The 14796-nt window shown below is 36.3% G+C and overlaps 2 protein-coding genes across 2 annotated transcripts in view; one reads left to right on the top strand and one right to left on the bottom strand.

Moving 5' to 3' along the window:
* LOC145203958 (uncharacterized) overlaps window positions 1-14796 on the top strand; it is a 34944-nt gene that overhangs the window by 18777 nt on the left and 1371 nt on the right. Inside the window, exons 12-14 of the mRNA XM_080076344.1 lie at window positions 3001-3148; window positions 3980-4043; window positions 13649-13720. Of these exons, the coding sequence (XP_079932470.1) occupies window positions 3001-3148; window positions 3980-4043; window positions 13649-13720 (284 nt within the window). The remainder of the gene's footprint in view (window positions 1-3000; window positions 3149-3979; window positions 4044-13648; window positions 13721-14796) is intronic.
* Window positions 5480-6502, bottom strand: LOC145203959 (uncharacterized). The gene has a single exon (XM_080076345.1). It carries the CDS (start codon window positions 6500-6502, stop codon window positions 5480-5482), a length of 1023 nt encoding a protein of 340 aa, XP_079932471.1.

Genomic DNA, 14796 nt, shown 5'->3' with positions numbered 1-14796 from the left:
ACCTCAAAAAGCAATTATTATGGGTCCCCTTCCCTGAAGGGGACACATATTGATTTTACTCAAATTGTTTTTGTTTTTTTTCTTTCTTTTTTTTTTCTTCCCAAAGACTCGTTTTTCCATCAAATGTTTGATGGATTTGGCTGAAATTTACACAGATGGTAGATATAGTTATATAGATGTGCATCCCACTTTGTTTTTGTTGATAACCCCAGTATTTACCCCGCTAGCCCCCTAAAATGGGTGTTTTTTACCCAAAGTTTGTCCGACTCGTTTTTCTATCAAATGTTTGATGGATTTAGGTGAAATTTACACAGATGGTAGATATAGTTATGTAGATGTGCATCCCACTTTGTTTTTGTTGATAACCCCAGTATTTACTCCGCTAGCCCCCTAAAATGGGTGTTTTTTACCCAAAGTTTGTCTGACTCGTTTTTCTATCAAATGTTTGATGGATTTAGGTGAAATTTACACAGATGGTAGATATATTTATGTAGATGTGCATACCACTTTGTTTTTGTTGATAACCCCAGCATTTACCCCGCTACCCCCCTAAAATGGGTGAGTTTTTGAACAGTGTCAGAATTGGCTGAAATTTGGATAGCTTATAGAGTATGCCATTTATAGGTGTCGATTGTTGTGTTCAACCCTGTAGTCCTAACATTTACCCCACAAGCCCCCAAAGTGTAAAACGTATTTGTATTGTACTGGGCACCACAAACGAAAGATTTCTGTGGCGTAATAGTGTTACAAGGGCAACCAGTTGTATATTACTCGTTGGTGGGTTGCTTGGTGGACGTTTTTGCGCCATGGCAGTTAGGGGCTTGTTAACAGCCCTATGACGTCAGAAACATTAACGGTTGTTGCTCAAAACACCTCTAGTGGTCGAAATTTTAAACATTGGCGGATTGGGCTAAAATTTTGCTGTACCATTGATTAAGTCATTTTGGTTTCATATATATATTTGTTAGTTTGTGTGTCGAACCCAATTAGTTACCCTACTAGCCCCCTAAAATGGGTCAGTTTTTTAAAACGTTAAATAGGACATACTTTAAACAATATCTGGGGTGAATCTAATTTTATAGTTTGTATTCTACATAGTATTATTATTTAAGCCCAGTGCCGATCACTGTGTTTTGCCTTACAACACCCGACTTTCTTATGGTTATTTCTTGAATTGCATTATTTTCAACTTTGCATGTGTGGGGACCCATGAGTTTCTACCTGCAGAAACGACTAAGGTTATAAAAGACGATGGCTAATATGGGACCCAATACAAAATAAGCATAAGAAATATATTAATGTTTTAAAATAGGTTGTAGTGTAAATGCAACAACAATATGTGCTAAGCCACCCTTCTAGTTTAATGCACAAAACTATGGGATCCAATGCCAATCTTGCATTAAATATATGAAAAGCCTTTTGCAGTGTATAAAATATTTGGGGTAATACAGTTATTATGGGTCCCCTTCCCTGAAGGGGACACATCTTGATTTTACTCGATTTTTTTTTGTTTTTTTTCTTTCCTCCCTGAAGTTTGTCCACCCTCTTTTGCCATGAAATAATTGATGGATTTGGATGAAACTTTCACAGATGGTAGATATAGTTATGTAGATGTGCCATCTGCTTCGTTTGTCATGATAACCCCAGTATTTACCCCGCTAGCCCCCAAAATGTAAAATGTGGTTGGTGCGCACCACAAACGTTAGTTTTGTGTGATGGTATAAAGGCAACCAGACATATGTTACTTGTGTTTGTGCATTGCTTGGTGGAGGTTATTGCACATGCCAGTGGGAGGGGGTGTTAACAGCCTTATGACGTCAGAAGCATTGACGAATGTGGCTAATAACACCTCTAGTTGGTCAAAATTTTAAACATTGTCAGAATTGGATAAAATTTTACATGACTGTTGATTGGGTCATTGTGATTTCATATTTTATACTTTTGGGTGTTGAACCCCATCAGTTACCCCACTAACCCCTAAAATGGGTGAGTTTTTTAAACGGTGTCAGAATTAGATGAAATTTGGACAGCTTGTAGAATTTGTCATTTATAGGTGTCAATCATTGTGTTTAACCCTGTAGCCCCAATATTTACCCCTCTAGCCCCCTAAAAAGGGTGAATTTTTTAAACATTGTCCGAATTGGATGACATTTGGACAGCTTATAGAGTGTGCTACTTATAGTAGTTGTTTGTTATCTTCAACTTTGTCACCCCAACATTTACCCCACTAGCCCCCCGAAATGGGTCAATTGTTTAACAATGTCAGAATTGAATGAAATTTGGACAGCTTGTAGAGTGTGCATTTATAGGTGTAGAATGTTGTGTTTTACCCTGTTGCCCCAATATTTACCCCACTTGACCCCCAAAATGGTTCAATTTTTCAAACTATGTCTGAATTAAATGAAATTTGGACAGCTTGTACAGTGCACCATTTATAGGTGTTGATTCTTGTGTTCAACCCTGTAGCTGTTACATGACCCTGTATTACACCCTGTATTATTGTGTTATAGGAGCTGATTGTTGTGTTTTAGCTTTTTTTCTCACTATTTAACACTTTTTTTCTCAGATAGACCATAAAATAGAAAACCTTCAAAAATGTATAAATTGACTCAATTTAAATAGTTTGTACTCCATAAAGCATATTTATTTATGCACAGTACCGATCACTGTGTTTTACCTTACAACACCCGACTTTCTCATGGTTATCTCTTGAAATGTATTATTTACAACTTTGCATGTGTGGGGACCCATGAGTTTTTGCTTGCAGAAACAACCAAGGTTATAAAAGACAATGGATGATATGGGACCCAATATAAAATAAGTGTAGAAAATATGTGTTATAGTGCATATGCAAGGGCAATATGTGCTAAGCCACCCTTCTAGTTTATTATTAAACCTTGGTTGCCAATCATCTTTTTGTGCTTTCTTATTTACTTTTGAGCTCGATTCTAACTCTCACATAAGCAGCAACATAACATGATATTCATTTATGCTGACCAGATCCACTGCCAAGAATGGTGTCTGCTACATCACAAACTGATCTCAATGTCTCAGAAATCAGTGATATGGGCATTGAACTAAGTGCAACATTGTTTGAAACCACAGAATTGAACAAAAATCTTCCATCGCAAGACCTTAATGTGCAAAAGTAAGTGCAGAACATGAAATGTATATGTATAGGTAGTGTTTTATGTCAGTAGCTATCAACCAGTTCATACAGGCACTGTGGCTTTGACGGTACTAAACAAATAGTCCATCTGAGGGTGAAAAAAGAGAGTTGCTCCTCAATTAAGTTAAAAAAGTTAATGCTGTAGTGCTGAAAGTTACAATTTCTTGTGGTAATTGAAAAAAAAGTTTCATTTGAACAGTTTAAGTTTGGAAACATTTATTTTATATTTAAAATCTGACAAATTTATTTTGCTACAAATCACTGAGTGTATATAAAAAGCAATAAAAGAGGGGGTTAAGAGGCTTATAGTACTATCCCAAACATGGCCGTTACACAACTAAAAGCCAAAAATAGAAAATAAGAGAAATCAGGAAAGATAAAAACTTTAACAGATTTATTCTTTAGGGAACTTGTAAAGCAGGGGGCGGCAACCCCTGGCACGCGTGCCAAGGTTGGCACGCGAGGTTGTTTTTCATGGCATGCCAACCGATTTGCGTGTTTATGTTGAAGTAACAATTTAACCTCTTACACTGCTTTTTATAGTTTTTATCACACCATTGTCTTAACATTCAGCCTTACATGCACAAAACACACTGCTTTCTATTTTTTTATTGATACCTGCTGGCACAAATCACTATTATTTAGAAAAACCTTGGCACGCAAGGTCATTAATACATGAAAATAAAAAGTAAATTGGCATGTGTCGCCTAAAAGGTTGCCGACCCTTGTTGTAAAGTTTCTAAACAAACTATGTTTAGTCACTTTATGTATGAAAATAATATCAAAACAACAATTACTATGAATTTGCAGCCTGAATGCCACTTCTGTTGAAAAAAATAAACCCATGATTGCTGATATTGGACAATGGCCACAGGTAATTATATTAACAGGAAATTTTTTCTGTGCTTTGCATTTACATGCAATATAACAATCATGTGTTTTTTTAACAACTTTTACTCTTTTCTGTTGCTAAGTCATGCTGTTGTGACCTAGTATTTAGTGAGACTTTGTAGTAGGGTTGGGCATTTGACCAGTCAAATAAAATCCGGTCAAATACTCGTCAAATAGGTCAAATATCGGTCAAATACTATACACACTATCAAAATGCAATTTAAGTTAAAAATAAACCTTAATTTTACCCTTAAATGAAAGATATGAGCGTTTTAGCTGAAGTACAATGGTTTGTAAAACAAAACAATTATTTTTTGTCCATCAATAAGAATCTTTACAAAATCATACCCATATTGCAAGCATTACTATTTAGCAGTAGTCATTTTTACCGCTACTACAACCACCAAACATCACTACAACCACCAAGTCAAACCAACAAGTTTATTAACGAAGTTTAACAGCAAATAAATGTATCAGTAAAAATATATATTTTTACTCCTGTTTGCCACTATCCGAAATTTCAAAGTCATCACCAGTATCTGACTCAGACTCAGGATCCTCTGGAGACAAGGGATTTGGTTCTTCGAAATTTCTAAGTAGCCTGAGATTGTGGTATACACCAACCAGTTTGCCAACTGTTGATGTTTTAAGCCTGTTGCGATTTTTCGTGTGTATATTTCCCCAGACAGACCAGTTGCGCCCAGCACAAGCAGAAGAGCTTGCAAGTGGAAGTAGTATTTCAGCTACTTTACTTAAAATACAAGAAGGGGCAAGGCCTTTCCACCATGAGCTAGGTTTGAGGCGATTTGCTTGGACTGAAGAAATTGCGTTCCACATTATTTTTCTGGCAAATATGCCACTTCTTGCTCTAAAATTTCCAATTTGTGCAATTACTTCATCGTTGCATGAGCTTCCTTTGAAATTTGCAATAGAGGTAATAACATCACATGCTTCATCACTAAACTCCTGGCCTTGAAATCTGGGGTCAAGTAAGTATGCAGCATTGTGTGTTAGTGTCACTACTTGATTTTTACGGAACAAAATTCTTGCCTTTACATTTTCCTCTTCCAAGCATCTCAATGGACTGGAATGTACAGCTTCATCAATGTGTTTTTGGATATTTAAAAACTCTTGTCTAACGTCAGACAATGTAGTTCCGTCACTTTCCAGTTTATAAATGGAATCTGCAATTGGCTTAAGTAATTCTAAAAGTTTTGCATTTTTGGTCCAAAATACATCATTATCCAAAATATTGTTCCTTACATCCTTGGGACATACACTGGATACTTCATCTTCTACAATTGCAGATTGCAGGGCCTTTTTACATGTTTGTACATTTTGAATACAGGTTATCATAGATGCCCAACGTGTGTTACAAATTCTACTGAGTGTGGAAGAAATAGAGTGCTGCATTAACTGTCATTTGAAGATTGCTGCTGGAACTTGCTTGTTTTTGAAAAACGTCACAATTTTATTGACACTTGAAGTATGGGCTGACACTGTTGTGAAATTTTCAAGATCCTGTACAAAAAGTTGCAAAGTATGTGCAGAACATCCATAGCATTGGATATGTGGAAGCTCTTCCTTTATAATGTGCCAAGCAGCTTTCATGTTCGCTGCATTGTCTGTTACAATAGACATAACCTTTTCAGAACCAATCTCATGTATAACATTTTTGAATTGTTCTGCAATATATGTAGCTGTATGGCGATGATCTGTAGCGTTTTGAAAAGAATAAAAGATAGGGTTGGGTGTTGTAACCATGAAATTAATTATTCCCTCGTTCCGCATGTTACTCCAGCCATCTGATACAATTGAGACAAATGCAGCCTCATGCAAAATACCGTGAACCTTTTTCTTTATTTCATCTGCTTCCTCATCTAAAAAACGCCCAGACAGGAGCTTGCGAGATGGTAAACTGTACACTGGTCTTAGCTTCTCAAAAAACTCCTTTACATATGGATTTTCTACAATGTGAAATGACATGTTACTTGCATACACTGCCCTTGCAAAAGATTGGTCTAGATGCAGTTTCAATTGTGGTGTCATACGATCTATAAATCCTTTGATACTACTTTGATATGAAGCTGCAGATGCAGAAGACACTGACATCTTATCACTTTCTTCTTCTTCACATAAATTGACACTTATTTCATTGCTGCTAGTACTGGCTATATCTTGTGTAGATCCTGGTTTTGCTGTTTGATGTTGCATAATGGTTTCCTTCACAGTAGTTGGACAGGAACTGCATTGTGACAGTAAATGATTTACCATCCTGTCCACATGGGTGACATACTCTTTAGCATAAAACAGACACTGCACTTTAACTTTGCTGCCTCTTTTAATTGTGTTGTAAAATTTCCAAATCAAGTTCTTTGGCTTACCCATAACTTTAGCAATTACAAAATTCTGTACAGATAAAACAGTATAAATGCTCAGCATAATCAATAAGTTACAAGCATATTTCCCTGTTAAAATTTACTCCTAAGCTACTGACAAAAGGTTGCTGCACTGCAAAGCTGAGTTTAAATCAAATCTGAACTGCAAAACCAATTATTCTATTACCTCCCTTCCATTCCTTTCATGACAAACACAATCCATGATATACCATTGTGATGTCACAGTAAAATAAAGCCAGTGAGTTTACACTGTGTGGTGCAACTTATACAGAAAAACAGACTGGGAGACTCAAAAACTTGAAATGCATGTTATTCTAAACTCAACAAAATAAATCTACTTTGCTATTACAATTTACAAACACTTAGTTATTACCACAGCACATGTGTTTGCATCATGTAAACCCTACCATTTTATATTTGAATTCATTAAAAATGTTGCAACCAAGATTATTCAAATTTTAAATCACAAAACAAGCTTGATAAAATTTACAACATTTGCTTCTAATATGGGTATTTGACCGCTTAAATAAAGTGCGGTCAATTGACCGTATTTGACTGGTCAATTGACAGGCTTGCCAACCCTATTTTGTAGTCCCAACAGTCACGCTACAAGTCCCCAAACTAAATTATATCTAACTTGGGGAAAGGGTAGTTAGAAGAGAATGTCAAATTGGTAAGTCCATTACTGCGTTTAACTCTATGGCTCCACCAGACTCTTGGTATACCCTTAAAATGGGTCCAATTTGTCACCAATTGTACAAAACTTGGTGATGTAATGTTGTATTGACCTACAGCAGTGTTTCTCAACCTGGGGGTTGCAAAGGTATTTTGGAGGGGTCGCCGAGATGTTAAAAAATTCACCAAAAATTATGGAACATCCTTGCCTTAACCAAAAATAAAATTGTAACAAGGTGTTACTGCGACTAGTTTTCGTTTAAACCGCAGCAAATACTGAAACAGAAAATGAATAGACATTGTTGCGTAACAAAGTGGATATTGTCAGAATGAAAGACAGTTGCTATTTTATGAATAAGAAACTAGTTATCTTATAATTGTTGCTGTTTTGAGCAGTGTCATAGAAAGTGAAGATTTGCAGTCCCATCAGTACTTTTACTTCAATTGTAGACATGAGCAAAAAACGCCAATATTTTAAGAGTATTTAAAGTTCGGCTGTACATCAATAGTTAGCAATGGCACTAAAAGACCTCAGTGTGTTGTGTGCCACAGTGCTGAATCTATGAAGTTAAAGCGGCATTTGGAGATAACTCATTCCAATCTATCAGGAAAAGATTTAGATTTTTTTGGCGTCACGAGTCCGCCAAGCCAGAAACTTGATTTAACAGGAAAGTTTTATCATACAACTCGGCCATGATACAGCCATCTTATGAAGTGGCACTAGAAATAGCGAAGCAGAAAAAACACATATATTTGGAGAAACCCTTATTAAACCCTGCTTGGTAAAAACGGTAAAACTCACTCTTGGAGTTTCGAGTGAAGCAAAAATAAGACAAATATCCCTTTGCAATGATACCATTCAGAGGCGCATTGCAGACATGTCGACTGATGTGATGGAGTTAGTTGTAAACGAAATACAAGAATCCCCAATGTTTTCCTTCCTAGTGGATGAATCGACCCACATGCCTTCATGTGCCCAGTTGCTCGTTTTTGTCAGATACAATCATTGTGGAGACATCAAAGAAGAATATTTGTTCTGTAGCGAACTCAATAGCACTATTCTTCTTCTTTCTGTTGGACGTTGTTATTGCCGTTCAAATGTCTGGGCAGTTGTCTGACAGCCAGCGGACAGTCTCGTCATCCAAGGCCGCCAGGCCGCTCTTTCCACTTGGTGGACTGTATATCGGACACCGTGATATTATGTGGTCGGCTGTCTGTTCCTCCATGCCACACTCGCATACCGCAGAAGTAGCCAGGCCCCACTTGTACATGGATGACCTAAAGCGCCCAACCCCTGTTCTCAGCCTATTCAGACGGGTCCAGGCCCGCCGAGGCAGACCGAACCCTGGTGGCTTGTTCGATGGATCGGGGCAGTAGAAGTGAAGTGGGGTGCTGCTGATTTCCCATCTCTTTTTCCACTTGGTGGACATCCAGTCGGTTCCGTCTGAGGTGCTATTGTCGCCGAGTAGCTCAAGAGCTGATGGTACGAAAGGCCACCTTGATGTTAATCTTTTTTTTCTGTGCGCCGGCTCTGTGATCTTGTGATAGAGAAGATGTTGAACAACAATAGCACTATAAGAAGCATGGATGTGTTGGAAAAGTAAATCTGTTTTTTGGTGCAACAAAGCTGCAGTGGAAAAATGTTTGCGGGGTTTGCACTGTGAGCTCCAGCGATGTTAGGTTCACACTCTGGATTTCAAACAAAAGTTAAGGAACTTTCTCTGATGGCAAAAGGAACACATTACATCATTCATAGATATTGCAACCTTGCCTGTCTCTCTCCACAACATACTAAAGTCAGTGATACAAATTGTCAATTGGATTAAATCAGGAAGTCTTAACACGCAAACAACTCTGTAAAGACATGAATTCGACACCTCTGGTATTGCTATTTTACACGTCTGTGCGTTGGCTGTCAAAGGGAAATGTTCTAAGCTGCGTTTTTGAGATGAGGGACGAAATTAAGTCATTTGCAGAAATTAAAAAGACCTCTTGGCTTACTTCAATGATGATTTCTGGATCAAAAGTCTCGCTTATTTAGCAGACATTTTTGAAAAATTGAACAGTCTAAACCTGAATTTACAGGATAAAGACACATACATTATTCAACTCCGAGACAATCTGTGGGCTTTTCAGTCCAAACTTCAGAATTGGTGTCGAAAAGTAATACAAGGGAACATTGCCATGTTCGAAAATTTGTCCAGTGTTTTCAAAGAATCTGAAGAGCTTGATGAGCGTTTAAAGACATTAATTACACTGTATCTTTAATCCGTTGAAGTTGAGGTTGAACGATACTTTCCTGAGCTCAGAGAAAAAGATGCTTTACTTGTCCGAAATCTGTTCTCTGCTACTTTAGATGTTGCCAATATTCCTGATGAACTACAAGAACAATTTTGCGATCTTTTTTTTCCTTGCTGCACCCCTTTTAATTTACCAACCAATTTTGGCACCCCCTTCTGTAATTGCTTAAATAACAAAACCATTGTAATTTAATTTTATACAAGCATCCCCGCTCCCCTTAGGACCTGTTCTTGCACCCCTGAAGTCTATCGTTGCATGTGCTATTGTGTTGTCATTGTTCTACTAGTGTGCCAGTTTTATCTCCCCGCCGTGGCCTGTTGCAGTGTTCATTGTTTTATCTGTAGGAAATGGTCAAAGCGAGTTAACTTTTTCCCGATCATTGTAATGTAAGGTATCTTTTTTCTCCAGTGAAGTTTGTCCATGCACTTTTGGCATGAAATGTTTGGTGGATTTGGATAAAACTTTTACAGATGGTAGATATAGTCATGTAGATGTGCCATCAGCTTCGACTTGATAACCCAAGTGTTTTACCCTGTATTGAGGTGTTTTACCCTGTAGGCCCACCATTAACCCTTCACAAATGGTTGAAATTTGTAAACAATATTGAAATTGGATGAAATTTAGACAGTTTTTACAATGCACCACCATGTAGCCCCAGTATTTGCCTCGCTAACCTTATAGTCGAATTTAACACACAATGGACAGATTGAATGAGATTTGGATAGTATGTAGCCTACCTCATTTAGAATGATTTTTTGAGCAGAATATTTATCGCCATGTTAAACTTATAGCTCCAAACTTAATGAAGGTTATCTCAGAATTTGCATTATTTACAACTTAGCATATCTGGGGACCCATGAGTTCTGCTTGCAGAAACAAACAAAGTTTAGAAAAATGCTGGCTACTATGGGACCCAAAAAAAGTTTGGAGAATACGTCAACATTTCAAAATAGGTTTTACTGTAGTGTATGTGTAATGCCAATACGTGCTAAGCCACCCTTTTAGTTTTTTTTTGCTTTCCATGAAATATGCTGGTTAAGCATTTATGTTGTACAAAACGTTTGTGTATTTTTCCTTAGATCAGGCAGGGCTATGGTATTAAAAAACAAAGTGTTGCACCTAGGCAATTTGTCAGTGTTTACAATACTGTGTAGGTTTTGTGACAAAAGCAATGACCTATGTCAAAGGAACCTAGTAACCTTATCCATGTCAAAGTAACCTTATGTTCAGACCATGGAAGATCAGAAGTGTTTAAAAGCTTCACACTTACATTAAATTTTCAGTGAATTGGAGCGCATTTGTGATTTTTTATTTTGTGCAATAAACAAATGATAATGATGTTAAAGTAGTGTGGACAAGACGTTTTAAAGCTTGGTTTAAATTTAATAAGTGCATTTTTCATTACTACACACTCTTTTAGGTAATCAGAAATCACCGGTTTTTGAACTGCAAAACCAAAAGTTATCAAATGGATTTTTTGTTTTGGTGTTTGGATTTCATACCTTGTTAAGGTTTCACATCTTATTGTTGAGTTTTAAATGTTACATGATAGTTTTTTTACTTTCGCTTAAGTCAAAACGATTGTTTTGTCAACATAAAGGGTAAAAGATGTACTACATGACCTAGTTAAGTGGTCAATATCAGTCATTGTCAGTTTAGTAGCTGCACAATGAAGGGTTACTATCAGTCAACTTTTAGGTGTCACAAAAACACACTGTGAAGAACGATTTAAAATTATGTACATTGGAAGTGTTTTTTTTTTCATTTCTTATTTTTGCATATTGCATAACATTACAACGATGTGAAAATAATGTGAAGGTTTAAATTTGGCCTGATACTTTCTGCTAATTTGTCTTTTAGAAAGTGAAAACAATTTTTTACACTGCTTGCAAAAAACGTCACATTAGTTAGTCAACTGATGTATATAGTAAATCGTTAAACAGGAAATAAATTATATAAAATGGCAGCGTACAGGAAATCCACCTTTGTAATATTAAATTGGGTCCCAATGCTTTTTATCCCTTTTTTTGATTCTGTAGGCAGAAACTCATGATACCCACTCATGTAAATTTTTTAAATAATGCAAAGGATTTGCTGGAGAAAGTTTGACGTTGTGAGGTTAAACAAAGCAATTCTTGATATTTAAATCTCATTCAATTGAGACATTATTTGACGTTTGGCCAATTTTGAAAGGCAGATGGTGTGAATGGTGGTGCTATAGTGCCAAATACAGCAATTATCACTTCAAAATAGACATTGTCTAATTTGCATTCAGTTTAGCCAAGCTAACACCCTAAATAGATCAACCTATTGAAGAATGTAAAAACACCAAGTTTAAAGAGCTCTTCTGGCAAACATTTGCCAGAAGAGCTCTTTAAACTTGATACTATGCCTGGCAGCAATAGCTTATATAATGTAAAAACACCCTAAACACTAGAAAGGTGGCTTTCTAATATACTTCCATTTTATATATTCTGTATACCATTTACCAATTTACTATATACATCATTTGATCTACACATATGATTGTTTTTGTAAAGAAAAGCGCATGGTCCCCACACGCGTGTTTGTGTGGATTTACAGTAAACAAATGTTGCGGTTATTTTTATTGTTGAAAGTATTAACCCAACTTTAAAAAAGTTTTGTCTGTATTCTTTTTGCATCATTATTGTCACATATTTACAAAAACAGTAAAAAATAAAAATGCATGTGATAACTTAATAAAACGACATGGCATTGCTGCTCAAAAACAGCTGATCGCTGAACTGTCTCATAAAACGTATGTCCGTATGTCAAGCTGAGCTCTCCCGCTCCGCACTAAAACGCCTGAAATCGACTGACAGTGTATACATATTATGGGCTGTAAAGGTAACTATTTGGCCAATTACGGTTAAATTTTAAATACGAAATGAGTAACCTACTGCAAACAATTGTTTAAAATTTCAGCACATTAGGGCTTGTATTTCCAAAACAGGAACTAAAACTAAAATCGATCATTTCGGGGTTTAAGGGGTGAAAATAGGTGAATCCAATAAAAAGTAAGGTATTTTCAAAGAAAATTCTTTCAAATACCTTACATTGACCAACCAACAAAGCATAAAACTCCTAGATTATGTACTTTAGTCAGTACATTCTTTTAAAAAAAATATGTTTTGGGGCCTGTGGGTGAACAGCTGGGTTATTCGGGGACAAACTTCAGGAGGATCAAATTTGGATTAATAACTAACATCTTTCCAAATTTGAAGCAATCTTTCTTGACCAAATACGTATAACAAACAAGCGTTAGACAGAAAAAAAATATGGACAAAAACAATATGTGTCCCCTTCATCTCATGGAAGGGGACCAATAATTAAAATAATACAATTTTGCATTGTGTTGACTCCTGTGGTTGTCCTCCCATTTGTTATACCGATTACATTGAGGATCAAATATGGATCAATAGCTAACATCTGTATAAATTTGAATAAATTTAAAGCACTCTTTCTTGACCAAACGCATATAACAAACCAGCATCAGACAGAAACGAGATTCCGGGGTTAAAAATGAGTGGATGCTCTTAAAAGTTAGAAAACTCTTTGGAATACCTTACATTGCACCAACCAACAAAGCATGAAACTCCTAGATGATGCACTTTAGTCAGTACAGCCATTTTAAAAAAAATATGTTTTGGGGGCCTGTGGGTGAATCGCTGGGTCATTCAGGGTCAAACTTCAGGAGGACCAAATTTGGATTAATAACTAACATCTTTCCAAATTTGAAGCAATCTTTCTTGACCAAATGCATATAACAAACCAGCGTTAGAGAAAAAAAATATGGTCAAAAACAATATGTGTCCCCTTCATCTCATGGAAGGGGACCCATAACTAAATTAATACACTTTTGCATTGTGTTGACTCCTGTGGTTGTCCTCCCAGTTGTTATACCGATTATCTTGTAAAAGGCACATTTAACAACTGCACATGTGTCAAAGGTATTTGTTTCTGCCTGTGAAAACAACTAGGCCATACAATAGTGACAAGTTTGGAATGAAACATTGTTGTATATGTGTGTATACATACATGAATTGTTCCTATATACTTCAGAGTATGTGCAATGTGAGTATGGTGTATGTCAATGTCAATGTGTACATTAAACAACTCTCAAGTCCAACTTCAACACAATATCAGCCATGCACCATAAACAAAACCTGCTGATAATGTGTAATGTTTCAAGGATTCAACCCAAAGTCAAGCTGCAAAAGTCCCCATTATAAAACCAAATCAGACATCACCAAGAGTTTGCCAAGTAAGTAGTTCTCTGTGTTATGTATGCCTAAAACAAAATGGCAGATGATGTGTTCACTTTTTAATAGTGTCAGCTATAATTTTCTCAGTAGACAAATTAGTAGTGACATAATGTCACTAAAATCTAAAAGCACATGACAAGGTATATTTATTGCAATTCTGATCTGCTTTGGTGTGCAAATAGTCCTACATTTTTTAAAATTTCAAACTAAAAATCAGCAGCGAATGAAGAACAATGTTTCCACCGAGAATTCTTTTTAACCATTCTTTTCGATATTTTTCCTCAAAATTCTTGTTTTGTTGGCTTAAGCAAGTCAATCCGAACTGTTTCAAGATTTGAAACTCATGACCCAGGTCTAAGGTATCAATAACATTGTGTATCTAAAAACTTCTATTCCTTGTGGATGTGACTTCATTCAATGTGTAAAACCATAAACTTCGGTTTAAACATTAAGAAAACGCTTGTTAATAGTCTGTTTGTTTGCTCATGTTTCGTAAACCCAAATCGTAGGTAACATGTCGTTGAAAAAATCGTCAATTTTGGGTCGCAAGAGAGTTAGTGCAAAATCCAAACCACTGCTATAGTTTAAAGAAGATACTTGATCATTGGTGCGTCGCAAGTCCAATGATCTTTTCCAAAACCTTCGCAACAACTTTGCGTGATCACAGTTTGTGCTTAGCGTAGGCCTACCATACGTCCTCTTTTTGGAGGACATGTCCTCCTTTTTAACAAAAACCAAGTTGTCCTCCGAGGACAAGAAAAAGTGCCCAAATGTCCTCTTTAAAGACTTTCTGATTGATTTACTACTTATGAGACAACTATGCCTTTGAAAAAATCCAGATATACATATATTAAGCTTATTTTTCAAAGAATACAGGTGGATTTTAATTTTTTGAAAATACAAGCTTATTATTTTATGTGATAAACGTTAAACTTCATCCAAACTAGTCTGTATCATCTAATTTCTGAGGCTTTTATTTTAGGGGGCCCTTAAAGTATGTTTTAATAATCTTTTCAACAATGTGTTCTCCTTTTGGGGTGTGGAAATATCAAATAGACTTTAAATATTAGCATTC

This window comes from Phallusia mammillata, chromosome 8 (assembly GCF_965637545.1).
Source record: "Phallusia mammillata chromosome 8, kaPhaMamm4.hap1.1, whole genome shotgun sequence".
NCBI lineage: Eukaryota > Metazoa > Chordata > Ascidiacea > Phlebobranchia > Ascidiidae > Phallusia > Phallusia mammillata.
The sequence above is the reverse complement of the archived record's forward strand: the minus strand, read 5'-3'. Positions and strand labels throughout refer to the sequence as shown.

Excerpts from the sequence above, each read along its gene's own strand:
- LOC145203959 (XM_080076345.1), bottom strand. The coding sequence starts at position 6,502 with ATGCTGAGCATTTATACTGTTTTATCTGTACAGAATTTTGTAATTGCT.